General features: G+C 36.6%; 2 protein-coding genes, 1 long non-coding RNA gene and 2 pseudogenes across 3 annotated transcripts in view; 2 read left to right on the plus strand and 3 right to left on the minus strand.

The window, feature by feature from the left end:
- Positions 1–400, plus strand: part of LOC132124031 (uncharacterized) — a 130,376-nt gene extending 129,976 nt beyond the window's left edge. Inside the window, exon 6 of the long non-coding RNA XR_009426704.1 lies at positions 389–400. This is a non-coding gene — a long non-coding RNA (uncharacterized LOC132124031). The remainder of the gene's footprint in view (positions 1–388) is intronic.
- On the plus strand, positions 398–6,154 carry LOC132124030 (homogentisate 1,2-dioxygenase-like; annotated as a pseudogene).
- A 392-nt stretch (positions 6,155–6,546) lies between these two features.
- Positions 6,547–7,650, minus strand: LOC132124029 (NADH dehydrogenase [ubiquinone] 1 beta subcomplex subunit 4-like). Its single transcript, XM_059534765.1, has 3 exons — positions 7,436–7,650; positions 6,857–6,997; positions 6,547–6,774 (listed from the first exon to the last, which is right to left on the minus strand). The coding sequence occupies exons 1-3, from the start codon at positions 7,610–7,612 to the stop codon at positions 6,712–6,714; spliced, it is 381 nt and encodes a 126-aa protein (XP_059390748.1). The 5' UTR covers positions 7,613–7,650; the 3' UTR covers positions 6,547–6,711.
- A 2,295-nt stretch (positions 7,651–9,945) lies between these two features.
- Positions 9,946–12,178, minus strand: LOC132123923 (protein MFI-like; annotated as a pseudogene).
- Positions 12,179–14,407: 2,229 nt separating this feature from the next.
- LOC132123924 (uncharacterized) lies at positions 14,408–19,437 on the minus strand. The gene is made up of 4 exons (XM_059534606.1): positions 19,347–19,437; positions 18,855–18,906; positions 15,824–18,565; positions 14,408–14,938 (listed from the first exon to the last, which is right to left on the minus strand). Exons 1-4 carry the CDS (start codon positions 19,355–19,357, stop codon positions 14,408–14,410), a joined length of 3,336 nt encoding a protein of 1,111 aa, XP_059390589.1. The 5' UTR covers positions 19,358–19,437.
- Between the last annotated feature and the right edge of the window lie 8,267 nt (positions 19,438–27,704).

Here is a 27,704-nt window from a genome sequence, read left to right on the forward strand (position 1 = left end):
CATTAGAAGTTACTGTAATTAAACGTAAAACTGTAACACCTGTCATTAGCCTTTGTATTTCTAGATTTGTTTGTAATTGTATTTGTTTTAAATATGTTTTACATTTTGAATACATTCTTTAAATTAACTTTGTGATAATATTTCCACAAAAATTGTAATAGCCCTTAGGATTTTAGTAAACTTGGAGATAAAAATCCAAACAAATAGGTGTACAGAAGGGTACTACCAAAAAGCTAAACATTCCTTGCTCTCTTCTATATTTAAAAAGAAATAAGACTACGTGCATTTGTTAATGACCTGAGAAGTGGACTTTACGATCTTGCCTGAACTGACATTTGTTATACATGTACATCAAACCTCTCCTCCTCCCCTCCTACACGTTGCCCAGATCTGGTTGCGTCACGAGCAGTGTCTGAGTCTAATTAAAACCATATTTTGAAAAACGTAAATACGAGCCAAGTTCCTCCCTCGGTCTTCTGCTGCAAACAGAGCAGGCTCGCTACAAGCGGTTTCAAGGGACCAGTGCTAAAGGAAGCTCTTCTGAGGAAAGTGCATCTGTGCAAAGTTGAAGCTCATTTTTTAAAGTTTATATAGGTTGTTAATAAACTGCATTAGTAAATAACGCAACAATGGCTGGTCTGAAGGTAAGTGCACTTTGGACTGCATGGACGAATGCTTGTCTAAATAAAACATTACAAATTCAATAAAATTGCATAGTCTATTGTAATTGTATCGTAATGCAGTTTGTTCACGAACTTCTTCCAGATATAGAAAGTTTTCGTTAAAGACTTTTTCTTTCATATAAACATAGACATAAACCAACTGCAAAATCAGTGCTTGTTTATTATGTTTGAAGCGTAGACTGTATAAAAACAGGTTTGAAGCAGTGCTGTGGACTCACCGAAACATCATATTAGCATAAGATCCGATTCTCTCTTTTGAGTCGGATCTTATTAATAAATAGGTAGAGGCGTTTCACCCATATTTGTTCACGGGACAACATGTATCTTTTTTAGAGCGGTTCACAAATGGACATTTAGGACATGTAGCTGATTTTCTTTTTTTGTTTAATGTAAATAATACTTTATAGTTTATGAGCTGAATTATAGAACCTAACAACAAACTTAACTTGCACACAAGACATTACAAACACCATAGGCTAATTAATAAAACTTAATCAGTAAGTATGTTTTTTTTTTTTTTTTTTTTTAGAACAAGCAATAGGCCTAGACAATTCCAGGGACATCGCTCAATTAATTGTATGAATCGATTCTTTGAAGCGAACTGTTCGAAAGAACCGATTCATGAAAATTAGTTTTTACCGTTAAGTCTATGGTTTTTACAAGTCATCGTTACAAGAGGCAGATTTGGGGGGGAGTTTCAATTTGGCCAATCAGGTCACTGGAATCTGCAGCTGCCCAGATTTAGTTTATATAGTATCTAGGCTACATAAACTGTAGGCTGTATATAAGATTTAGGTTTATGCATGCTTTTTCAAAAGATAACTCGTTTTACAAAACAAAAGCCTAATGTCAAAAGGAATTTTACAGTCTACTACACTGGACTCGCAAAAAGAAACATTGATACACTGGACTGGTAAAAAGAAACATTCTTGTCAGATGTTTCCAGGTGAAATCTTAAATTAAAGTTAAATCTTAATTCCTGAGTTGAACCCTTTCTTATATTTTGTGTTCAATTATGCATGTTTAAGAGCTGCTTTGTACACATCTGCAGATGCACCATGACTAAGCACATTTGTTGTCACTCACTCATATGGAGAGATGCTCAGATGGTCCACAGCTCCGTTTTTTTTCTGTTCTATCACATTTTGCCACTTAGTTTGTTCTGAAAGTAAAATAAAATCCTATCTAATCAATATTGTTTCAAATAACTGTGTTTGTAGTACATGAGCGGTTTTGGAAATGAGTTTGCCTCTGAGGACTCTCGCTGTCAAGGATCTCTACCTGAGGGACAGGTGATACCAGAACTTCTATCACCTACCTGACCAATTAACATTACACATCAAACACTCAGTTTAGCTTATTGTTTTATAGAACAATCCACAAGTGTGTCCATATGGCCTATATGCTGAGCAACTCTTTGGATCTGCCTTCACATGTGTGACGAGTGGGGCGGGGCCGAGGGACATGGGAGCGAGGCCGGGGGAGTGATTGGAGATGAACTGCACCTGTTCGTCCCACCGGTCTCGAGGCCCATGGAGGAGATGGAAGGATATAAAACTGGAGCGACGACAGTGAAGGACGAGAGAGGACCAGGCCTGGGCTTTTAGTTGTGTTTTGGTTTTATTTTATGCGCACCAGTCGTCCGTGAGGGGCTGGTGCGCTGTTTTGGGTTTATTTTCCTTTATTAAAATGTTGTTTGATTGTCCGCCGGTTCCCGCCTCCTTCTTCCGGATAAATATGAAGGTTGATATCATTACAACATGCCCACGGTCAACCAATAAGAGAAGGTAGGATATAGAATAAAAAATAAATCATTCATAACATAACAGTCATACCTAAACCTTATGATTTGTAAGAACTGAGCACAGCAAACCTTTATGTTTATAGCTGGCTGTACCGCATTTTAACCTCTGTGCGCCACAAGCCTTTCACTCCGATGAGCTGTGGAGATCTCACAGAGAACTGGAATGAAGCGGAGCCTGACCCCAACCAGCTGCGCTGGAAGCCGTTTATCATCCCCAAATCTTCTGAGACGAAAGTGGATTTCATATCGGTAAAGAATTTCATCCTTGTACTTACCGCTCATATGACCTTTATATTTCAATAATTCTCAGTGATGCCCATTGTCATCGGTTTGATATTTCTAGGGTCTACATACAGTCTGTGGAGCTGGAGATTCAAAATCTCGTAACGGAATCGCCATCCACATGTACACCTGTAACTCTTCAATGATTGACAAGTCAGTTTGAATTGGATTCAACTCACCAATGATTTTACCTGTGTTCTCTGTACAGTCTGTCTTAAGATGGTACCTTTTCTTTTCATAGATGTTTCCAAAACGCAGATGGTGATTTCCTTATTGGTAAGCTTGTGGTTTTGTTATTTATGCCATATTTTTTTCAGGAATGTAACATTTGTAATATTATATGATCTCAAGGGGAAATCCTGATTACTACAGAATTTGGGAAGATTATGGTGGAGCCCAATGAGATTTGTGTCATTCAGGTGTCACTCTAATATCTATAAAACTATGAGATATAAAAGTTTGGGGTTAGTACAGATTTTTTATGGACTAACAAATAATAATACTAAAAAAATAGTTTAAAATGTATCTTATGTACACCAAGGTTGCTATTTAGATATTTTAGTGTTCACTGTCACATAATACTTCAGAAATTATTATCAATGTTAATAACAGTTGTGCAGCATAATATTTTTTCAGTGATAGTTTTTTTTCAGGTTTCTCTGATGAACAGAATGTTCAAAACAGTACTTATTTGAAATAGAAATGTGTTGTAACATTACTGATGTGTTTAATGTCATTTTGATTAATTTAATGTATCCTTGTTAAAAAAAAATAATTTATTTTAGTAAAATTAGTTTTTTTTAATGGTTTTGTACATTCATGTTTGCATTCAACATTCCAATAAACAGCATAGAAATGGCACTTTTTAATTAATCTTTTTTTTATTATGTACTCTTTTATGTTTTCCAGCAAGGGATGCGTTTTAGTGTTGATGTGTTTAGAGAAACCAGGGGATACATTCTGGAGGTGTTTGGGGCCCATTTTGAGCTGCCTGACCTGGGTCCTATAGGTATATACAACACGATTTCTCATTTTGTTCATATAAGCTGCTATGTGAAGTCTATTAATTTGGTTCTGCAGGGGCTAATGGACTGGCTAACCCTAGGGACTTCCAAACACCCGTGGCTTGGTACGACGACCGTACTGTAGCCACAGGTTACACCGTTGTCAACAAGTACCAGGGAAAGCTCTTCTCATGTCAACAGGTGCCGTGCAATGATTGCGTCATTATTACTTCCCATTACTAACATCAATAAGGCAATGAAAGTTAGATTACACACAAAATGTACAATTTGTCCATGCAAGATAAGGCTTTAATAAGACCAAGATTTCAAGCATCATTCTGTACTGAATTTATTTCCATGTCCTGTCAAGTGAATAATTGACTTGTTATGGCTGTTAGAAGCAAATCAGAGTTTGAAAAAGTAGCATGAGACAGTATCAAGCATTGTAATGAAGAAAATAATATACTGCAGATAGCGCACATCTATATTTATACACTCTTTAATGGTTTACGGGCTTGAAAGATCTTGAAAGAGAAGGTACAGCCTTATCCTGTTGTTTTGTCCTCCAGCTGAGTGCTAAAATTACTTAAATTAACTTATTATTTGCTTGACTGGTAAATATGTTTGAGTTTTGTGTGTATGAGTTTTTTCTTCTTAATTTTAATAGAGTCTGGTAGAGTTATTCTGAGAACTGTTATGCTTGTGAGATTACAAACCTCGGGGTCCCAGAAACCCTGGGTTGCACAGAGAGTCTTTGTGTGACTTAACTGTAAAAACAGATATGTTCGAGTCCCTGGGTTTGTGTTTGTGTGTACAGTTGTGACTGATATTTTACTTGGTGTGTGTGTTTGTTCATGTGGGTTCTAGGTTGAAACAACAGAAGGGCACATGAGGGTCAGGACAGCAGGCAGTCTCTGCTGTAATGAATTATATTGATTTTGCAGGCAGCATTCAAAATCTGTCTGCTGCAACATTATCAAGCGAAGTGTGTATAAAATTGCGGTTTTTAACGAAAACATTTCTCCCCGTAACCTACTATTTCACGTGCAGGAGTAGAGCGTCAAAACAAAACGATGTGGTTTAAACGTTTTATTGAGGGCATTCATTGATCGGACTTTTTAGTGTTTCGCGTTTGCATTACTATTACTCAAAGCCTACAGAAATTCATTACGTGGTTTACTATTACAACACCCATGTTTTTGTCATTTTAAATGTGTTCAAGTAGGACTTTTCGCCATTTAATGTGGTCGCATGGCACGGAAACTACACACCATACAAATACAACCTGGAGAACTTCATTGTCATCAACTCAACATCGTTTGATCACGCTGTAAGTAATTTGCTTCATTTGACGTCTTAAAATCACTACATTTGCGCTGTTAATTAAATCACCCGAATCTTTATTTCCAGGATCCGTCGATTTTCACCGTTTTGACAGCAAAATCCACACGTCCAGGTGTGGCCATTGCAGATTTTGTCATCTTTCCCCCTCGCTGGGGTGTAGCTGATCACACCTTTCGGCCTCCGTACTACCACAGTAAGTCTGTGTTGATACGTACTTGTATTGAAACCAAGTGAAATTTCATGCGGTTAAAGAGCGCCCTCTGTCTATGCTAAAATGGAACTGCATGAGCGAGTTTATGGGATTAATCAAAGGCCTCTACGAAGCAAAGGAAGAGGGTTTCCAGCCTGGAGGAGCCAGTCTCCACAGCAACATGACTCCTCATGGTCCTGACTTCGACTGTTTCGAGAAGAACAGCACTGCTGTCCTCAAACCAGAGAGAGTTGCTGAGGGCACTATGGTAAGGTTTCATTTTGAAATGCATCATGTAAAAGGCTAGATGATGTTCTAAATAATGCTGTATCCGACAGGCATTCAAGCAAGCAAGGCTGTGACCAAGTGGGGATTAGACACCTGCCACCGTCTTGATAAGAGCTACTATAAATGCTGGGAGGCTTTAAAAAGTCACTTCAATCCAAACTGGAAACCCAGCAGCAAGTAGAACACGAAGTACATGGTTACACCTCAACAGTCGTCATATTTGTCTGACGTGGATCTGTGATTCACAATAGTTTTCTCTCTAGAACTGAGTTAACCAGAGATGTTCTGTGATATCAAAACAAAACATGCTATTATATAACCAATAAAACAAAACGCAGGGTTTCTACAGGTTTTATAAAGATGATTATAAAGACCTCTTTAAAGGCAATAAAAATACAAGTTATAAAATTAAGGGAACACTGTACATAAAAATGTAAATGTCTAGGGAACAAACCATGAGTTGTATTAGCAACAGTTTTACACTTATTTTCAAAATTTGAAAATACAAAATTCAAGAGGTCTCGTTACTTTTTATATATGAAAATAACCTTTACTGTACCATTACTTTTTATATATGAAAATAACCTTTACTGTACCGTGCAAAAAAGTAATGCTCTTCCTTAGTATGTTGGTCTTGTTTTGTAGTGCAGATGTCTACAGATTCTTAATAATGACATAAGTCTTTGTTTTCTGTAAAGCTGATCAAAAGGTTTATGATTAAAACAAGAATAAATATCTGTCAGTGGTCTGAAAAATGAAAGGGAAAACAAGTTTATACCCCATAAGATCACAATTTTAATAATTCCTCCAGGAAACAAGACGTCTTGTTTGCATCTTGAGTTGCATCTCATGTATCTTGATTTAAGGATGTTTAGATATTTGTATTGGAAAACAAAAAAGCAAACAACATGTGGGTGAGTAATTACTGACAGAAATTTCCTTTTTGGGTGAACTATCCCTTTAAGACCTGCAGAAACGGTAAATGACATTACAAAAATACTGTGTGATTTCTTATTTCTTCATCAATAACAGTGATAAAGCAAGTTTCAACAAAGTATTGTTTATTATATAATTACAAGTACTATGCGTTACAATATATATCGAATTCCAAAATAATTAGGTTGACAGTTTATAGGGATGCTCATAGGTCCCTGCCTTAATTTTGGCCTCCCTTTTGTCCTGGAAAAATGTGGAAAACGGGGTTAAAACTTTGACCTCATCAATACTGAATATGAAGTGAATTAATACAGCTTCAACTCACCCTGTCTGTTTTAAACACAACATACAAGACGAAAAGAGGAAGAACTCCAAACAAGCCACCAATCAATGAAGTTTTAGCAGTTGGTCTGAAGTAGTTGTTATTGGTGCGCGCATATGTCCACCGTGTAAGAGCAGGATCCTCCTACGAATAAAACACAAGGAGGTTGATGACTTGATCAAACTGTTTAAATGTGTCAGGTTACCTTCTGGAAGTTTCAATAGTTCAGTTGTCAGGATTGTAAACAATAGTGGGGCAAACAACACACCCAGGAGAATGCATTCTGAATAAAAATATAGTCTGATTGAACAAATTACATATTTTTACATACAGACACATGTGGACCAAAACAAGCTCGCTGGCAGACAATAACGTTAACTGCTAGCCAGCGACCAGTGAAGGTCACTCACTGTGTATTCAATATAAAACACTGAAAAATTAATGTGGACTAACGTTAAATCATCAGAACATTTTACAGTTATAAGCTAGCACAACACGAAATAAAAGCTATATATATATAGCTTCATTGTAACTATTACTCTAAGCTAATATTTGCAGATTGTGATACTCGGTTCGTCTTACAATCAGCTCTTTCCGATGAGGATTGTTCAGCTGCTGCAGATACTGCCGCTTCAGCTGTGCCCGCAGAGACGCTCTCTTCTCCTCAGCCCGTCGGTATTCAGGTGAGAGATTGAAGTATTCGGCTGGATCTAATGTTTTTGGCTGAGTAGCCAAAGGAGCCCCTTTGTAGTTCGCCATGATTGCGAAAAGCGAAAAACACGCCCCGACAAAAATGAGAAATCTGATTGGCTGCGCGTCACCTTCGCAAGTCTCGCGGTAATTCAGAATATTGTCTCGCCACCGGTGTTGTGTAATATTCGGTTCCCTTGAAAAACTGTTCCCGTGGGTGGAGTTACATGAATATTCATTAGTTCCCTAATCAGTGCACGCTCCTCAAATCGCTGTTTGGATTATTTTGAAAAGGTAACGAAGTGTCTATGTTAAGCACTGAAGTTTTGTAACAGTGTCAAAACAATGCAGTTTGTGTAATATTAATTCTGTAAGCTGATTTGCTTGATTGATAGCAGGCACACAGAAAAACAATAAGAGAATAACCTACGCTAACCTTGGGATATAGTTTCTTAATCATATTTTTTATGTGTTTAGCTTTTTATACATTTCATTTGTGGGGCATTTATTGCTGTTTGAATAGTATGATTAGCTAAGTTAGGCTACTAGTGACTATTACTGCAGTGTATTCACGACAATGCTTGAAACAAATATATATGCCGCCTAATAAATATAGCTATAGGCTAGCTATCCTGTCATTTATAAAAAGTTTAGTTTGTATGTAGCCAGTGTTTCTGTTACCTAAATAAGTCACATACATAGGCTACTGAAAACAATTTTCTTGCAGTGAAAATGTTAATATTGTAATCAATCTCATTTGTAATTGGTTATATAAAATGGTGCATAAACCTTAAAGTAGTGTTCTGATGCAGTATTCTTGGATATAGTTTACGTTTGGATAAGAAATCATGTGTCTCATCATCACCAATGTTATAATATGGCTTTGATTTGCTTTTGTGATGTTTCCACATATTTTGATCATCATGTAAAGTCACTGTCTGTTTCAGACTGGATGAGAGAGCTGAAGTCACTGGTACAGTAGCTGATCATTGTATGAACTGGACATACATGCATGGAGGCTGTTCTCATCGAGAGACAATAAATATCTCAGACACTCACCTAATTTTGCATTGCTTCATTCCATGCTTCCTTTCACACAATTTTCCTTGTCTTTTAAATTTGAGTTATATTCATAAAGCAATTACTTCTGTACTTGTCAGAGAAACATTTTTTGAGTATAATTTTAAACAGTAAATACTTAAAGATAACATGTTATTTGTTAACCTGCATGCCATGCTACTATTAATACAAATCAGAGAACTGTCAACATTAAAGAGTGTTGTTAAATTATTGAAATATTAACTTTAATGAATCTCAGACGATATTAATTTTGTTAAGCGACAGGATAACAGAGTTTGGCTGACAAAGAAACATTTGTGTTTCATTGTATGTAGTTGTAAAATGTGAAAAACAATTTTGAATAAGATGTTCAAATGTTAAACATTATTTACACAATGGATCACTATTCTTAAACATGACATGATGAGGTTGTTTTTCAGTGCTATGGTCAAAGAACAGACACAATGTATGCTTATGATATTCATTATTATACTCATTACAACTATAGTCTAATCAAAGCAAACTATTAAAAATAAAGCCCCACAAATGAAATATATAAAAAGCGAAATACACCAAACAGTAAAAACTATATTAGGTAAGATAGGTTAAATTAGCTTATAGATTGTTTTTCTGTGTGCCTTTAATCAATCAAGCAAAACATGAAAGACAATTTATCATATTACACAAACTATCAATTGTTTTGGCACTGTTGCGGTTAATGATAATTGACACTTAACATTGACACTTCGTTACCTGTTCAAAATAATCCATTAAATCAAATAGAGATTTGACGAGCGTGCACTGATATTTTCAGTTCCATTCGTTTGCACGTTGTTTCAAGGACACGCCCACAATAAGGGAGCTCATGAATATTCATATTAACTCCACCCACGGGAACAGTTTTTCACGGGAACCGAATATTACACAACACCGGGTTATTCGCTATTCAATTTCTATGACAGCAGCCGACCAGCTGAAATAATATTATGTTTTAATAATGTTTTTACACACACATTTGAACAGCAAAACCAGTCAAAACACAAGCCCTTTTTATTTATTTATTCAAATTAATAAAGCAATTCACATTGTGCAAAATATTACTAGAGCTGTATGACAGATTCCAGTCCCAGATGTGATCCAGATGTTGGCTCACTACTGTACTGGACCACTGGATCCTGACTGAAATGAGGAATCTCCCAAATACCACGCACAGAGACACAAGCAAAGTCCTTTTGGTCGCTTTCCGACAGTTTATCTATACCTAGAAAAGTAGAAGTGTGGACGCCCATTTTTACCAGTAGAGGGAGCTACAATATAATAAAAGTGTTATTTTATACATAAAGCTACACTAGGGAACAGCCACGAGTCTTAGTTTTGTTAACTATGCAGCATTTGGCTGCACCCAAATTCCTCCATTCATTGATATACCTGAGAAACAAGCCGATATCCTTATTTCTAAATGGGATATTTTATGACTACCAATACCATGATGTAAAAATGATGATGCCGTGTACAGTATATCACATCTAATGTCATATTAGCTCAATTACTTATCAAAATTGAGAGCTTTGGTCCATGCCAGCAGTTCATCCACTTCCTGCTCAGAAACTGAATCTGGTCCAATCTGTTCAAGGGAATCCATCATTCTCTGTGTGGATTTTTGCAGAGCTGTATATCCTCAGTATATCTGTGTACCAAATCTGTGCTTACCATTATGCAGTCTATGATTAGCTCTGCACAACGTATCTTACCACCTAATACAGTTACTTTAAATACAATTTTAAAATGTTACATTTTTCTCATCCATTCAATTTTACGAATCTTCTTTTTTCTTGCAACATCTTGTCGCCGTTGGATTTTGCAGTAATGGAATTCTATCTTCTTAATGTTTGTACCTTGAGTCATTTGGTCTTCAAACACAGAAATCTTTAATCATAAAAGCAATGATAGACACATAATGCTAAGTCACGCAACATTTGCATATTTACTGTTACAATTTATATTGTACATGAAGCAGTAGAATGTAGAAAGTGTATTAAAAAAAGAAAAGTGTGTTTAAAATGTAATTTATGGAGAGTGGAGTAATGGCTGTTGAACGTTTGGTTGGAAATGTTTAATTTATTGAGCTGCATTGATATACAAAAGGTAAAATGAAAATGAAAGTATTATTACTGACTATATGTCACCTTGCAAGACACCAACCATCCATTGTTCTCCACCCGCTGGTACCACCCAGAGTGATCACTGCTCATCATTCGGCTCATCATTATGAATCTGGCTTGGAGCAGGTTTCTTTAGCTGCGTGTAATCTTTAGGACTGCAGGCACACATGTCCACTATGGGTGCACGAGTGTATATTATAAAGTATATGTTTGGAGGATAGGTTGGCTGGAAATTTATTAAAACTTTTGTGTTTTTACTAATAATTAGCTTTCCAATAATATAAAATAGAGCAGAACACAGAAACAGCATGTTCTTGAGTACAAATGTCTGTCTAATCATTGAAAGATGAATAACATCAGCCCTCACCCCACCCAGTCTGAATTGGATAAGTGCCCCTGAAGCAGAATCCAGAATATTAGCCTAGTTCTGTATATTATTAGAAACTTGAAGTTTTGATGAAATGGATGTTTTTCTTAAATGGCTTTTTTTAAATCTGTTTTCCTACAAGAATTTGTATTCTCAAACCAATGTTAAAGCTTGTACAACATTACTTGAATTATTTTTTGGAGCAGACCAGTTACAAGTCTATTTATTATGAGCTGATTTGAGTTTTCTTGAACTGATAATTTAACATAGTAAGTTGTTTTAACTCAGAGCATCAAGTTGAAACAACAAATGACCATTAGTTTAATAAATTGTAAAACGTAACTTCTTGAGTTGAAACAAAGAGTATCTGTAAGTTGAGTTAACTCACATTTTTAAGGCAGCAGGTGAACTTTCGTTTATAAGTTTAACCAATGTGAAATGTTTTACAGTGTACAAAACACAGAAAAAAGGTGCAAAAAAAAAAAAGGAAGAGGCACAGGAACAGTAAAAATATCTCAATTAAGCTTCACACATGCATTGTAACAAACTTACCTCTGCAGGGTTAATAAGAAGGAGACGTGGATCACCTTGATTATGGAAGCTCTAGTTTCTTAAGGTGCTTGAAAACAGCAGTATCCTACACATGCATTACTTTTTAAAACTGGTGCATTCAATTAACAAACCTGGAGAAAAAGTAACATTAAAGTTTGCGGGATGATCCTGGCTGCTCTGCTGACAACTCTTTCCAGCTCTGGGACAAGTATGACATTAGTCTCTGATGTAGATTCCCCAGTTGGAGCGGTTGGGAGACATGTAAAGGGTGAAAAAAAATAATAATAAAAAAAAATTGATTGGCAGCTTTTTTTTCTTCTGTTTTCTATTGCTTCACTCGTTTAGAAATGAGCCTGCATGTTTTGCTGTATTTCATACCTGTCAAAAGAGTATGTGTGTTCAATCAATTTCTTGTTCATGCTAGCACATGCTGCTTATAGGATAAATAGAAAGAGAAAGAGAGGTTTATTCTGTTAAAAATTAACATGGATTTACATTTCATAGCAGAGAAGGAACAATTCTGTTTAACTGAGGCCGAAGCTCTGCACCCTGATTAAGCCTTTGCCATGGCTAGGTATGGATTTATTTAGTTAGAATTATGGCTATTTTATTGGATTAGGCTACATTTAACTACCATACTCAGTTCAAAATTAAGATAGGTGCTTTTAATAAACCACTTCTGATGAGACCACAAAATGTTACTTACTTGATCCCGAGTCCTCTTCATTCTCAAGAAACAGAATAGCCGATATTCTTAAAAACACCTGAATTAAAATGTATAATATAAAGTGCGTAAATAGGCAATGTGTTTTATGTTTTTATACAGTCTATGGTTTTATCCTTATAAATTTCAAATCAAACCCATCCAGTGAATATCGAAAAGTAAACAAAATCGTGAATGGATTTTTACAATGACATCGACAAGTTGAAGTAAAAAACGTAGAGGGTGCTTAAACTGCAACCAAAGTGTAAACAATATTAATGGAGTTAAAAACAGGAAAATAAAGCTTAGAATAGACAGTAGGCTATGACTTTTGGATTAACGTGAAAACCGACTCATCCAACTCAATGCTATAAAGCTAGAAATATACAAGATTTCTATCTAAAAGATTACTATTTTTTTAATGGAGAACTAGGCTACATATGGTGTAGGAGATTATTTTAAAAAGATTCGTTCAGTGGCCCTTTCAGCAGGATACACTATTACGAAAGAAAAAAAAAGTGAGGGATTATTGTGACACTTAACTTAAATTGTAAAAAATAATACAGCATACTCAAGAAGTCCAAAGAAGGCAGTCATCTTTATTTTATTTTTTAACAGAACAGGCTCCTTGTTCGGCAAACCTGCCAACCATTACTGAAACATCAGTTGTATAAGAGGGCCAAATTAGTTGCATCACTCAGAGGCATAACTGTTCATTGTAAAATTATGGCAGGTTGTGACATGACACGCAACAGCATCGGCCTGTTTTAATGAGCTGTAATTAAGGAATTTCTGTGTTATTAGATTTATACAGTTTACTAAGTCTACAGTGTACTTTCCATTAAAAATTTAGCAAAGCAGATTAACTTAAGTCATGTGCAAAGTTAGTCATTTACAGATACTTTATTAAAAAAATGTATAAGAGATAAATATTATTCTACTTATGCCTTAAGAAAAATACTGTGTAGTCCATATATTAAATGTTAATAAATATAACCAATTTAATGAAGACATTCAAGAAATCCCTTACAAAAAGGACCTTACATATGTAGACCTATGTTATACAGCATTTGGTACTGTGTTGTTATCAGTGCTGCATCTTATGGAGGTCCCTAGGAGAAATTATACCCCAACCCCTGCCCCGCATGATAAATTATAATAAAAGATCAATTAAAATTACACAGAAAGCCGCACACAAACAGCACAATTAAATTATACAGCAAATAAAATCAACTGTGAGTTCTTATTTAAGAATGCTTAGTTCATCTAGTGGTATGTCTTTTGCATAGATTGTGAGAGGCCATGTTTGAATCTCAAATTGACAAGTTGCGGATGCCAGTTTTCACTTTCATACTTTTAACAATACTATTAAATGGATAGCAGACTTCTGTAACATCTTCTTTTCAGTCTTATCCATAATTAATGTGGAATCTTCAGTGTTACTGGGGCACTTACATTTTTCTATTCTTTGTTGTTCTGACTGTTAAAGGAGTGGTATGAGCTGAAAAAAATTTAAACACCTCTGTTAAACAGTTGGGTTTCAGTTTCTTAGTTAACAGCTACTGACTATAATATATGTCAGGAAAATAATGTATTGTAACTAACATGCTGTGCTTTCAAATGACACAGTGAATGAAATAAATAAAGAAATGATGTGAGAATTCAACATTTCAAAGCCTCAAGATCCAAAAAATATATCTAAAAAACCTAATGAAACAGTATATTGCATTGTATATGAATTCATAATGAAATCAAAAACGGTTATCCTCAAACACTAAAATATTCAAAAAGCCCAATATATTGAATTTTTTAACAAGAAATATGAAATTAACATGACCTTATAGTTCTGATATAATTATAATTCCTTCTATTCATATCCAATCTGGATTTCTAGTTGTTTATACCATTTAGATTGGCTTGAGAGAGGCCTAATGTTGCTGCAGCTTTGTGTTAGAAGACCATAAGCGTAGAAGCCCCCCATTTTAAAATGCTCAGTACATGTAACCACATAATTCTCTCTTCTAAAGTTCTGTTTCTACTGCATCATCACAACTGTCAATATAGTATTCATCATCGGTTGTAGTGTCAGAATCAGACTCCTCAAAAACAGTCAAGCTGGTTGTGTAGCTCCTTGATGACAGGATACCACGAGGAGGAGACAGATTTTCTGGAGTTGTCCACATGGGGGAAGACACAGAAGGTGCCTGGGATATCCGACGAGGTGAAGAGGACATAGTTGGTGATGGAGGTGGGGTTGGGTCTGCATCATAATGATCAAGATCAAGATCATCTGTATATCCAGGTTCAGACTGTTTACCAGTGATAGATTTGGCATCACAGATTGGAGAATGGCTACTACTCATTGGAGAGTCAACTTGAGAACTCAAACTTGAGAGGTCGCTGATGCTGCTTGTTGAGATTCGTCCAGGACCTGATGGGCGGCTTGAAACCACACTGCTTACTGAAAAAGATCGTCCATTGTGTAGACCATACTTTAAATCAGCATGTGATGAGGACAAGTGAGACCTCACAAGGTTTTGCTGCACAGGACTCTTGGTGGAGTTCAGATAAGAGAAGTCATCAGACTCACACAGTGAATTTGTTTTTTTGCAGACTGGACTATAAAACACATTGTCTTTCTGAATGTCTTCTGAATCAAAACCAAACAAATAAAAAGGTGATGGGGGACCGACAGATGATCTTCTGTAATGTGGCAAGGTGGCAGAACGATTCATACTTTGGTCCTTTAGCCTATGTGGACTAAAGCTCCTACCATAAGAGCGGTTTCCATTTTCATCGCTATGCCTCTTTTGTTGATGAATATTTGATTTATTCTCAGATGATTTCTTTAATGTTAACAGTGACAAGGACTCAAGAGAAGCAAAAGGTGCTTTATCAGTGGTCAAAGATGAGTAGGGGGCCACCCATGTGCACCCAGAACCTTTTTGTTCAGTTGTAGATCTGTTTTGCCAGTCCATATTTAAAGAATTTTCAGATTTCTTTAATGTAAGTGGCGACAAAGATGCAAAATAGGCTTTATCAGTGGTCAAAGATGAGCTGGGGGCCTCCCATGTGCACCCAGAACCCTTTTGTTCAGTTGTAGTTCTATATTGCCAATCCATATTTAAAGTATGCTCAGATTTTTTAAATGTTAGTAGTGACAAAGAATTTAAAGAGGTATTATCAGTTGTTAAAGAGTAGTTAGAAGGTTCTGGGTGGCTCTCAGAACATGTTTTCTCTCTCTTGGGACTTTCAAAAATCTCAGTATCTGAGGGTTGCTGAGTGGGACTCTTGTCCTTTTTCGGAAGTGCATCAAGTGAGCTGTCTGAAGGTCTGACACCAAATGTCAGTTTCAAGCGATTTAACATCTGGTCAATCCTGCTGCTTGTTTTAAACACTGGTGAATGTCTTTTGGTTTTTAAATACTGGGGACTAACAACCTCTTTGTCTGGCAAAGAAGCTGAAGAGAAGGCAGCTTCTTTGTTTTTCTTAACTCGTGAACTAAGGAGGCCTTTTTTTGAATTGGAACTTTGCATTTCCTGCAATCTCTCATGCATACGCACAGCGGGAATCTCTTTCTCAGCTGTCAGTGGAGTCTCATTTTCTACTGTGAGCTTATCGGGTATTAAATACTTCTCTTTCTCACTTAGCCTGTGCTTGGGGTAAGCATTACCCTTATCAAGCTGAAGTTCCATCAAGCAATCATGCTCTTGATGATACAAGTTGTTAGAGCCTGTGTTGAGCTGCCTTGGGTGTGTGCTTATATTTGAGCTTTGGCTTTCCATGACAAAACTTGCATCTGGTGCAGCTTGTAAGAGGCATGGCTGGGCAGGTTTGTGATTATCTAGGGCGCTTGCATAATCTTGAACTGCTGTCCTCTGTTTTCTGTTAGCAGAAGCCAACTGTTCCTTTGGTCTTCTTATTATACTTGTGTATGTGGACAGTGAAGAGATTGGATCAACTTTAATGAAGTTTGCAGACGTGGTTACAATATCATAAGATGTAGATCGGGTTTGAGTTTTGGACACAGGTGGAGAGGATAGTTCTTGTAAAGTGTTGTTGAGTGTAGGTCGTGAGGTGATGAGGCTAGAATATTGAGAAGTGCTGAGACGAGGTGCTGATCTTCGTCCAAAATCAGGAGGCAGAGATTTAGCTGGTGCTATATGAGAGCTGGAGCCATAAGATTTTCTTTGTAATGCTTGTACCTGTGGCACAGATGGGTTGAAGTCAAATGAAAATCTTGAGGGAACTGTTTTCCGGTCACCCTGCAGTTTTACACCTCCATCTTGCTTAGAAGGCGAGGTTTCACCTCTCTGTATGTGGAAAGAAGGGGTAGAAGGGGAAGGGGTGGACATAGCCGGGCTGGACTCCCGTAGGTATGAATAAATGCTTGGTACTCTTACACTTCTGAGAGGTCTGCTTGGAGAAAGAGGGCTCGAAAGATCCACAGTGCTTTGACTTGACTGAGAATATTTCTTAGAGTCCATATATATCTGCCAAACATTTGTGGGACTTGTTCCATCTACAGAAGTGTCTTCCCTGGGTGAGTAGTTAAGCCTGTCTGTGAAGGTGCTTGTGCCTGATGAACTACCGGCTATTATATTGTGTGTACTTTGTGATTTTAATTTTTGAACATTAAAGCCAGATTGTTGAATATTAAAATTTGATAAAACTTTGGGAGAAAATGTGGTATCTGGAGTTACTTTTTGTCTGGTCATACTGGAGTTTTGCAGGTTGGTGTTGTTGGCAACATTTTGTTCCACTGGATTTATGTCCTCTGTACTGGAATATTTCCTCAAAAACTCTGAATAAGAGCTCTGTTGGGCTCTGAGAACCCCAAGTTGGCTGGTTTTTGTTGTGGAGATTGGGAAACATTCTTCCTCTTCTCTTGCAACAGAAGCTTCTAGTCTCTTTGAAATTTCTGTCTCTGGTTTGTTTAGAAACAGTGATTTCCTTAATGGCACTCTACTCTTAATTCTATGTGAGAAAGGGAACTGACTGACTGGTATTTCCTCTGTTCTTGCAGGAGTGTCTGGGTATTCGGGGGTTTGGTCATCAGCAGTAACATAATGGGCAAATGATGGAGTTTTCAAAACAACTCTGCTAGGCAATGTAAGGTACCTGACAGACCTAGTCACTGGAGTCTGTGATTGTGTGGGTTCAGCGCTGGTGCTTCTCATATTTGACCTCCTCAAGGAAAGAAGTAGGCTGCTTGTTGTTGGCTTAGAACTCAATGATTTGAAAGGCTCATTTTCATCTCCAGTTTTTGATATTCTGTACCCTGAATGAGCCAAATTTGGTACCTGATGAGTGTCCAGATGTGTTGGAAAAGGATGCAAATCTGTATTATTGTACATCATGCCCACAGAGGAGGATTTAATAATGGGCCTCTTTTGCTGTATTGTGGCTGTGATGTTTGGGGAATTGTTCTCTTTTTGCCAGTCAGGAGAGTTATAGCTGGTTCCTGCAGTCAACTGCATGTCATTGTCATTGAACATGTGTTCAGATGGTTGCCGCTGGTAAGGAAGAAACGGTTGTTGCTGCTGATCCTGGCGAAATAAGGTAGATGGGTTGACATTCTGTCCACAGTCTTGGGGTTCATGCTGTACTTCGCTGCCGCCTTGCTTGGGTCTTCGAAGACGGCCACTCCAAGGCGGAGCAAGAACTGAGGCCAGGGCTGATGTCAACATAACTGATGTAGGATTGATAAGACCAGGTTCTGGCTCAGGGGTACTTTCAGAATGAAGAGCAGGAAAAGAGTCTAATGGCAAGACCTGGTTTACTACTTCTGAATGGTGTGCAAAAAACTGGGAATCAGTGCTTGCTTTTAGACCATTGTCCACTTCAAAGGAGGTCAGATTACTGTGGTACTGTGAAGATGTAACAGCATTCTTTCTACAGTCGCTGGCTCCAGATTCCTTGTTGAATTCGGTTTGAACCTCAAATACAGGTTGAGTAGAATGTCTTTGTGAGCTGTTGTGGACAATTTGCGTTTGTTCATGAAGGCCTATGTTGTGTTGTATTCCTGTATTTTGACCCTGTTTTGGTGTGTTCTGTCCATGTTGATGCAGAGTGGTAAAACCATCTTCATGAAAGCTTACTTTTGGTCCATCCCCATTCTTAAATAATTCACCAGTTGATTCACCACATTGCTCAGTTGGTGAAAGAATGTCCTTTAGCTGTCAGAACAAACAACAAAGCTTTGGATAAGTGCCAAAAACAGTACAAAGCACAGGCACTAGTAGCATTTGTACATTTTAGATTACTAAAGTTGAGTAGCTTGGGAAAATTTCATTAAAATGACCAGAATGTATTCAAATGGTAGTACAATAAAGATATTTCAATATATTTAAGCAAGATATGTTTGATTAGTAACTTAGTAAGACATAGATTTTATCTTTACATCAGACGTTCTCTTACTAAAAAGATAAATCTCCTTCTCTTGACTGTCTTAGAGTGATAACTTACCTCTGTGTGGTTTTGATTAGCTGTGTTTTTTACGGTTTCATGTGCGCTGTAACTGTCAAATTGAGAAAATAATTTTTAATTAGCATATGATTTTTTTTTGAATGAGCAAACATTTAAAATGTATATTAAAATAATAAGTTCCCTCAGGTAGATAAACAAAGGCAACTATGATGAAAACAAATATATTGTCTAATTCAATGTTTCACACACTATTCTTACTCCCTAAATACTTTTCTAGTACATCTTTCATATATTCAGCAAGACAACGCAGGAAAACAAGATCAATGACATTCCATCCTTTCTCTCAGTTTAAATATTCCAGGAGTAAACAATTCATTGGCCTGACATGAAGGGAGGAGTCATTGGTTAACCTCACACACATTAATGCATACAGATGCATATACCACTTAAACGCACAGAAAAATAACCCCGTTTAAAAAATCTGTTCACTTCCAGATTTAAAAATAAATAAAATCCTGATCATTTACTCACCACCATGTCATCAAAGATGTTCATATGTCTTTCTTTCTTCAGTCGTAAAGAATTTAATGTTTTTGAGGAAAACATTCCAGGATTTTTCATACCTGTATAATGGACTTCAGTGGTGGCCAATGGGCTGAATTGCAGTTTCAATACAGCTTTAAATTATCAGGAATTTTTTATCCTGGAAGTGAACTAATCCTTTAATGTCTGCTTTGAAAAACGAGAGGCAGTGATGTCATACCTTTTAAACAAGATACTGTAATACTGCACAATAAATGTCTATTTACTGTTTCCAAGTACAAGTTGTAAACACTTTATAAAGGTGTAAGCAGTGTTTGAAAGCATGAACACACCTAGATACGGTACAGCCGAACAGCAAATCTTTGCCAATACACTTTCACACTATCATTCACCATAAATAAATCATGACTTATTGCTATATAAGAACTATTACTGCCATTCATGGGTCAAAATAGCGCTGCTGTTCTGGCTAGGACTGTGCAAATGACACAAAACACACAGTGCTATGACATAATTTAAAAAACACAAGATATTATATGCAGTGTGAATTAAGTGGAATCAAATGTTTATAAAACATTTACTAATAAGAAGACTAACAGTTTTGGAGTGAATCCTACGAAGTTTATCATTCACTGAACTTATGAATTATAGCAGTTGATTCACTGTTTAACTATAAAATTGGATTTTAAACTAGATATGCAATAATATTAGAATTCTGGTATATGTCATAAGCTGATAATTATTTTAATGTCACAAATGATAACTGATAAATGGCTGATTAAAATCCTATACAATTTTGTTTAAAAACAAAAAGTGAACACTAAACTCCTTTTAAAGCATGAAGACCCCCAACAGCAGTGTGAAAATGTAAAAAAAGACCAAAACCAATAAATGAATAAATAAATAAATAAATAAAACTCACGGGTTAGTTGTAGCTTGCAGTGTTTTTTCCACTGCCGTGTCTTTTTTGTTTCTTCTGTTGGGAAGACTGATAGAGATGGTGGAAGTGAATCTGGCAGATTTCCTTTGTTCCTCAGATGTCCTACTGGAGTCTTCCTTAGATCTAAGAAGTATTATTTGCCTGATCTGCAAATCTAATTAGTGGAGAAGTGTTACAAGGAACAGCATGATTATATATATATATATAAAAGGTTTTTATGCCAGTTATTTATTTTGCTGTAGTGTAACAGTACAGTAGAGAATATCAGTTTACATTTGCCATTAATTGAAATACTTCACTGAGATTTTTGTATGTACGAGTCTGACAACATCTAGTGCTCTACACAGAGACCTGATCTCACCATCATCCAGTCTGTCTGGAATGACATAAAAAAATAGAAAAAACTGAGACAGACTAAATCCAGAAGATTTTATTTGGCATTGTTTGAATATGTAAACTGACATTTCCTACTGACACACTACAGCAAAAGATATAAAATAACTGGCTTAAAACCATTTTTTGTTGGTGAAAATACTAATAGCCTAAGACTTTTGCACAGTGTGTATATACAGAATATATGCATGCTTCATATGACATTACATGAATGTCATTAAAATTATCATAACTTTAAATCAGAATTTTATAAATTTATAATGAGCTGTTATGTCCCAAATTTGTGTCTGACAACAAATGTATCTGATAATCCGGTCACACAAACTCACCTCTGCTGCTTTTCAGCTGGCCTGTTAACTGCAACGAGGATGAAGATGCAGTAGTTCTAGTTTCTAAATCTTTCTTGTTGTGGATGTGTTGAGCCAGGAGTCCAGGATGTAACTTCTCTTGTTCAATTCTGAAAACTAATCAAGCTTCGGCATTACAACACTGCAACAATACAGTCTACAGAGAACTGGAGACTGTTTTTTTTCTCAACAGACACCACGTGTCTGCAGCGAAGGTTCACTCCCTGCATAAAAATTATTCACAGGAACACCCATAGATGTTTTCTAAGTATATCGACAGATGACAGTGACAGCGAAAGTTCAATTGTTTTGTCCTGCCTCTACATGTACAAAGAAAAAGATTAGAGTACTTTCCAAGTAGGCAGAAAACACTTTCTTGTATTTCTCCTAATAATGTTGAACATTTTAATTTTTTTAAATTATTATTATTAAAAAATTATGAGACAATGTGGGTGTAACAAATTGCATAAGAGCTAAAGTATACCATAAACATGGTGAGACATTTTGAGATGACATTCAGCAAAAGATTAATAGTTAGTGACACCAGATATTTTGGAGGTGTGTTTAAAATCATCTGAAACAATTAAGAAAGAGAAAAGTAGGAAAAGTAGTGTTTGTGTGAGAGAAGATGAGCAAGAAAAACGAAGTAAAAATTCCAAGAACTTAGAAACTTTGTAGCCTACCGTGATTTGTCAGTTTGTGTGTAGCCTGTGTACAATACATCCTGATCTGGGAAAAAGCAAGTCACGCTGGCTTTCACTCCGCTTTGACAACTTGAGTGCTGCAACTTCAGATCATGTGTTGACATTATAGGCTAACTGTATCTGGCTCATATAGTTTGGTTGCCTCCCTTTAATCCCTGCGGGCATCAGCTGTGCCATTAAGTACCCTCACGTGTGGTTCGACTGTACAATCCACCGGAGAAAACAGCGCGCGGTGAGGCAGACCCGTCATATCGACAACTGAAGACCCGACGCCACCCGTTTCTTTCCCACCAAGGCGTGTTATCGAGCCGCGGAAGTGCGCAGTGAGCTTGTGCTTTAGTAACAAACTCCGAACTTTGAAAATTTAGTTTATTACGTTACGTTGTACTATAACATTGTGATTAAGCATGTATACAACCTAGACATTTTCCTGTATCATGTGTCAACTAGTTATATTTCGGATTTACCTGAGATACTAAAGGGTTTGTTTCAAAACAGGGTTTAATAAAAAAAGACCTTTTTAAAAAAAAACGTGTTATCTATGAGGGCAGATAAGAACCATAGGATAAACAAGCGATAACTAAACAATAATAGCCTACCTGTTTTTTCCATGAATACCCGATAGGTGGGGTCATAAACAATAGTGCGTGACATTTTCGCGAATCGATTCTTTAGAACAATTCGTTTAAAGAACCAGTTAAAATGATTCAGTGATTCACTTACGTCAAAACGTAACAGCGTTAGTACGTAATCACTGCAGCTGGCATTCCAGCGTGGAATATTCTCAAACATTCTAGTAAAACCATATGTGCTTACATATAGCTATTTATAACTTTTTTTTATTAATAATGGTTGGTTGATTTCTTATGTTCGTTCTGTTTGTCATTTTGCAGTTATTTTTTCATCTAAGTCAGAACCTTAATATAGCCTTGGCTAGTATAGACCACCAGTAAAATCTTTGGTTCAGTCCAAATATTCCAAATGTAATCTGCTCGGGTCTATTAATGCGAATCGAACATGAGTCAGTAGCGAACCACTGGGACCGATTCTGTCCCACTCGTGAGCAGACTCGCTCAGGCCGGTTTATAAGAACCCATTTAAATGAGTAATGGAAAAGATCCGACTCAAAAGAACCACTCGCTCACGAATCGGACACGGCATACAAATAACAGTGACGTAAATACATGTGTCTGCATCTGGGATCCAATCAAACCTATTAAACATTCTGGTGGGAAAATAATAACAAAAATGCTCCTAAATTATACTCTCAGCATCAATAAGACTGAAAATTGCAGTAAAACAACAAAATGATTGTACATTTCCCTTAATCACTCTGCCAAAGTGAAACTGAGGTTTACTGAGAAGAAAAATATTGAATAAGTTGTGAATAAAATGGAAGGGAAAATCAATCCTAATTAAGATTTTTTTTTCTTGTCAGTGATCAAGAGGGATGGATTGCTGGTCAGGCTTTCTGCTTATTCCTCAAAGATTAATAGGCCCAGAGCAGGATTCCTAATTATTTTATATAGAAATACTAAAGGCCATCAATAAGACTCATTAGCCCCTCTAGGCAAGAAGTCTGGTTATATGTTGCATTGCTGAATGGTGTGCTATGCAGATACACATATCATTGGAGGGAAGTGTTCTATAAGATGTGATGTTTGTTTCCAGACTTGTGAAGTGAAAAACTGCACGTTTGTAAGAAATGAGTCCTCTATTCATAATATTGTGTTGTCCACTGAAAAAGTCGTTTAATCTGAATTGGGAGAGAAACACACAGATTGAGCAACAATAACATGAGGGAGCAAGCGAAAAGAGGTGATGGAATTTTTTCAATGGCTGAATGGACTGGCCAGAAGCAGTGGTTTAAAATTAAAACATCTTAATGAATATTTCTTATAACATGCAACTTTTCACTTCAAAAGACATTATCTGCTGGACTGGAGCCATGTGGATTACCTGTGGATTATTGTGATGTTTTTATCAGTTGTTTAAACTCTCATTCTGATGGCACCCATTTACTGCAGAGGATCCATCGGTGAGCAAGTGATGCAATGCTAATTTTCTCAAATTCTATTCCATCATAGAAACAAACTCATTTACATCTTGGATGGCCTGAGGGTGAGTAGATTTTCATTTTTGGGTGAACTATTCATTTAATGCAAAACTCATGGCATGCAGTTTAAATTAACTATATTGGAGTATCACATTACTTAAAACATGCTTCAGAATAAGATTTATTTTGCCAGATATTGCCATGATGATTAATTAATGACATGGTCCATAAAGAGCATAAATTAGATACTACATTAATTAATGTTGCCTTACATACTGCTAAACTGCAACTAGCTGTAGTTAATGCAGTTTCCCTGAAGCCTGAAATCTACAGTTGACCAAAGCCTGTCTTTAAGATGCCTTGAGCTCATTAAACACAAAGAACATCTTATTAATTAACAAGACAATCGTTTAATTTAAAACCCAGAACTCTGTCATTCTGCAAGGATGAGAGAACATTTGAGCAGGATGCTCGTGACTGGTGACTCAGAGGTTAACCGTGGCAACAGCCTGGCAGCCGTATTGACTTCTGGGTAATTATACTTAAGTGGTGACTAGAGGAGGCAAATGGCAGTAACAGATTATCTGTTTTGAGGGGATGCATTCTTAGAATCAATAAGAGTCCATTTGTGGAAATAGGGCAATTAAGGGGAAAATACACCCCTGTTCTTGGTCCTAACAGAAGTCATTTGCCACTGCTACCATACTGTAGGTCTTACATTTTTTTCACTAAATCTCTAATGATTAAATTAAGAAATAAAACAGAGGGATAAATAGGAAAAACAGTAGACATCAACAGCCTCTCTGAACAGCAGTTTTACCTTGGTTTGTTTTCCTGTGTCTGAAAACAACATTAAAAATGAGGAAAAGAAATGGTTTTAACAGGACATACACTACCATTCAAAATTTGGGGGTAAGTAAAATTTATTTAAAGAATAAATTCAGCATGGACACATTAAATTGACAGCAAGGGCATTTAAAATGTTAAAAAGATTTCTATTTCAAATGTATGTTGTTCTTGAACTCTCTAATGAGGAATCCTGAAAATTTTTATCAGAGTTTCCACAAGTATATTAAGCTTAAATGTTTTCAACAAAAATAAGAAATGTTTCTTGAGCACCAAATCAGCATATTCTAATGATTTTGAAAGATCATGTGACACTGAAGACTGGAGTAATGGCTGTTGAAAATGCAGCTTTGCCATCACAGGAATAATTTAAAATATATTAAAATAGAACATAAATGTTAACAATATTTCGGTTAATGTTACTGTTTAACTGTATTTTTTAATCAAATAAATGTGGCCTTGGGGAGCAAAGATTTCTTTCAAAAACATAAAAAACTGCACACATGCTGTCCTTTCGGCTCATAAAGTAATTACTGATTACATTAATTCTGGTATGAGCATCCAGTCACCAGCTTTTGGGACAGGGAGGCTGTTGGGGATGTAAATGACCTTACTAAGTGATGAAGGAGAGCAGAATGAGATTGCAGTCCGGTCCATTTGGGTCTCGTAAATAGATTTGCTTGTTAAAGAAGTACTTTTCCCTGGCTGACTTTACCACACTTACACTTTCCTCAAGCCCTTTCAACTCTGGTTCTTTCCTCAATTAGCACACAAACACCATAGAAGATGAAAGAACATAAGCAATGTCTTGTGATGTACTGTATGTGAAAGAATCCTCTCAAATTCAGCAATCACTCGGTTTGCCTGATTTACAGGGCCAAATCACTTAGACTCTAACAGTCAATCAATTGGATTTACATCTATTGTGACTTAGCCAAACAGACTCTCCCAAAGAGACAGCCATTAAAGCAGTATGGACCACTGATCAATCCCAATCAACCCATGTGAAACGTTCATAATACAGCATTAATATGTATGCAAGCCAAGCCAAACTCACACTTACAATATCCCAGAAGTGAATTATGGCAAAAGATGATACGGGTCAATTATCAGTTGGGTTGGATATACAAGTTATTGGAGACGAAAGTATAGGTGTATAGATTTGAACACAGAGACTCAAGGCACTCCCTCTCAATCTCACATCACCAAACCGTAAGCTTTAATCCAATCAGCAAAGAGCTTGTTCTCATTTACCCAGAAGGCTTGAAGGGATCATCATACATCTGTGGTGGGGTAAGCCATGACGGGAAGGTCTCTTTCACCCTACATTTCATTTTTCACAGCTTGAGTTCTTCCTTTTGTCCTCTTTAGATACCTCCATTCGAAGAAAAGATGATGAAATAAGTCAATACCAGCTTTCAATTGATTTGTCTTTTTTGAGACACTAAAGCAATCTACATTTAATGATTGCTCAGAAATAATCCACTCGATTATTAATTCTATTTAAATCAAGCTTATTTTTAGGTACAATAATGCTCAGTGGAACCAAATATGCTCTGAGATTTAACAACCCATTGACACATCATTTTAACTAGCTTGTACTCTTGATAATAAGAGTACATGCTAATGAGGAAATATGTTCATGGGGTCAAAGTTCATATGTCAGCTCATCCTAAACTGGCACAAATGAACAGTACAAGTGTTCTATTGAAACATTCTGCTGCTAGTCAGATTTCCAATAAAGTTCCAACTCACCAACTTCTTAAAAATGAATCAGTGTCTCAGGCTGGGGTCGCAGAATGGTAAAAGTGTCACAAAATAATGTTAATACATTTAAAATCAATCTCTTAAAAAGGGTCGCAGCATCTGTTGACACAAAGCAATAACATTAGAACCATTTGGATCCCCCTCCTTTTGTAGGAAATCCCTTTAATGTGAACCATGCTTGCCCTAAACCTGATGCCACTGATTATTTCTGGACGATTAAGCGCACTGATAGAATGAACTCAGTTTGACTTCAATGCCTAATCTGAAAAGAAGTCAATACAGAGAGAGGGAGAAACAGTAAGCAGATGATGAGAGTGGAGAGTTATGTGATGTTCTGGCAGAGCTTGCATATATACAGGGCCCATTGTCCTGGCTTGCAAAATCAGCACTACCCCATTCCTCTGGCCCAGTTAAGACATTCTTTCTGCAAGCTGGCCGGTAGTGCATTCAGCTTCTTCTTCTTTTTTTTGTGACTGCCTGACATTTTCTCTTCTCTGCTGCTGGTGCTTCCTGTCAGATCTTCTTAATATCTCCGCTGGGTCCTAGTAATAACGCAGCTGCCTTTTTATGGATAATGTGCCTCAGAATATCTTGGTGTCGTTATCGAACACTCAAGGGACAGAATGGCATTTTCAGTGGGAATAAGTAATCAATAGGGAACAGCAAATTAAGTAATAGCATTTTTGCATTGATGCATATTACAGCTCAGTTAACAGCCTTCAGATCCGCGAGGCTCCACGCCGCAGGATGAACGGATCAATCCATGCACAGAGCTGACGTCTCACTTTGACAACATAATTAGTTATCATACAGAGAAACGTGTTTGAGGACAATATGAAAACCTCCCTTGGATATTCAGCTCATGGATCAGAGCCAAAAAGAGGCAGTCGGGAAAACCACGTGGTGAACAAGGAAAACAACTTTTTAAAAGTAGAGAGAGATAAATGACTGAAATGAAGGGTGTCAGCTGAGAAGAGATGATTATGTTAATGGAAGGTCTTACAGGAAACGGGATACATCTGTTTATGTATTCACATGATTTTGCTGTCAACTTTGTTTTGTTTTTAAATAGGTAATTATGTTATTTTATAGTATAAATAAACTGTAATTATTGATTCTGATTGCTCAGCTGAACTATTCTGTGGTCAAATATTTTTGTATAATTATTTCTAAACTCTTCTCTCGTTGCCTTTTTCTTTCCACATTAAAATAATTTCAAATCAACATTTAAGTCAATATTGCAACATAAACCTCAACAGGGTCATCAAGACTCAATGCAAAGACAATCTAGTG

The sequence above is a fragment of the Carassius carassius genome, chromosome 42 (assembly GCF_963082965.1).
Source record: "Carassius carassius chromosome 42, fCarCar2.1, whole genome shotgun sequence".
Classification (NCBI taxonomy): Eukaryota; Metazoa; Chordata; class Actinopteri; order Cypriniformes; family Cyprinidae; genus Carassius; species Carassius carassius.

Excerpts from the sequence above, each read along its gene's own strand:
- LOC132123924 (XM_059534606.1), bottom strand. Across the intron at positions 18,566-18,854 it reads CTAATCAAAACCACACAGAG|CTAAAGGACATTCTTTCACC; the intron begins GTAAGTTATCAC and ends TTGTTCTGACAG. Across the intron at positions 14,939-15,823 it reads CTTTGCCAGACAAAGAGGTT|AGTCCTGTGCAGCAAAACCT; the intron begins GTTAGTCCCCAG and ends AACTCCACCAAG.
- LOC132124029 (XM_059534765.1), bottom strand. The coding sequence starts at position 7,612 with ATGGCGAACTACAAAGGGGCTCCTTTGGCTACTCAGCCAAAAACATTA. Across the intron at positions 6,998-7,435 it reads CTCATCGGAAAGAGCTGATT|GAGGATCCTGCTCTTACACG; the intron begins GTAAGACGAACC and ends TTTTATTCGTAG. Across the intron at positions 6,775-6,856 it reads TTGTGTTTAAAACAGACAGG|GACAAAAGGGAGGCCAAAAT; the intron begins GTGAGTTGAAGC and ends ACATTTTTCCAG.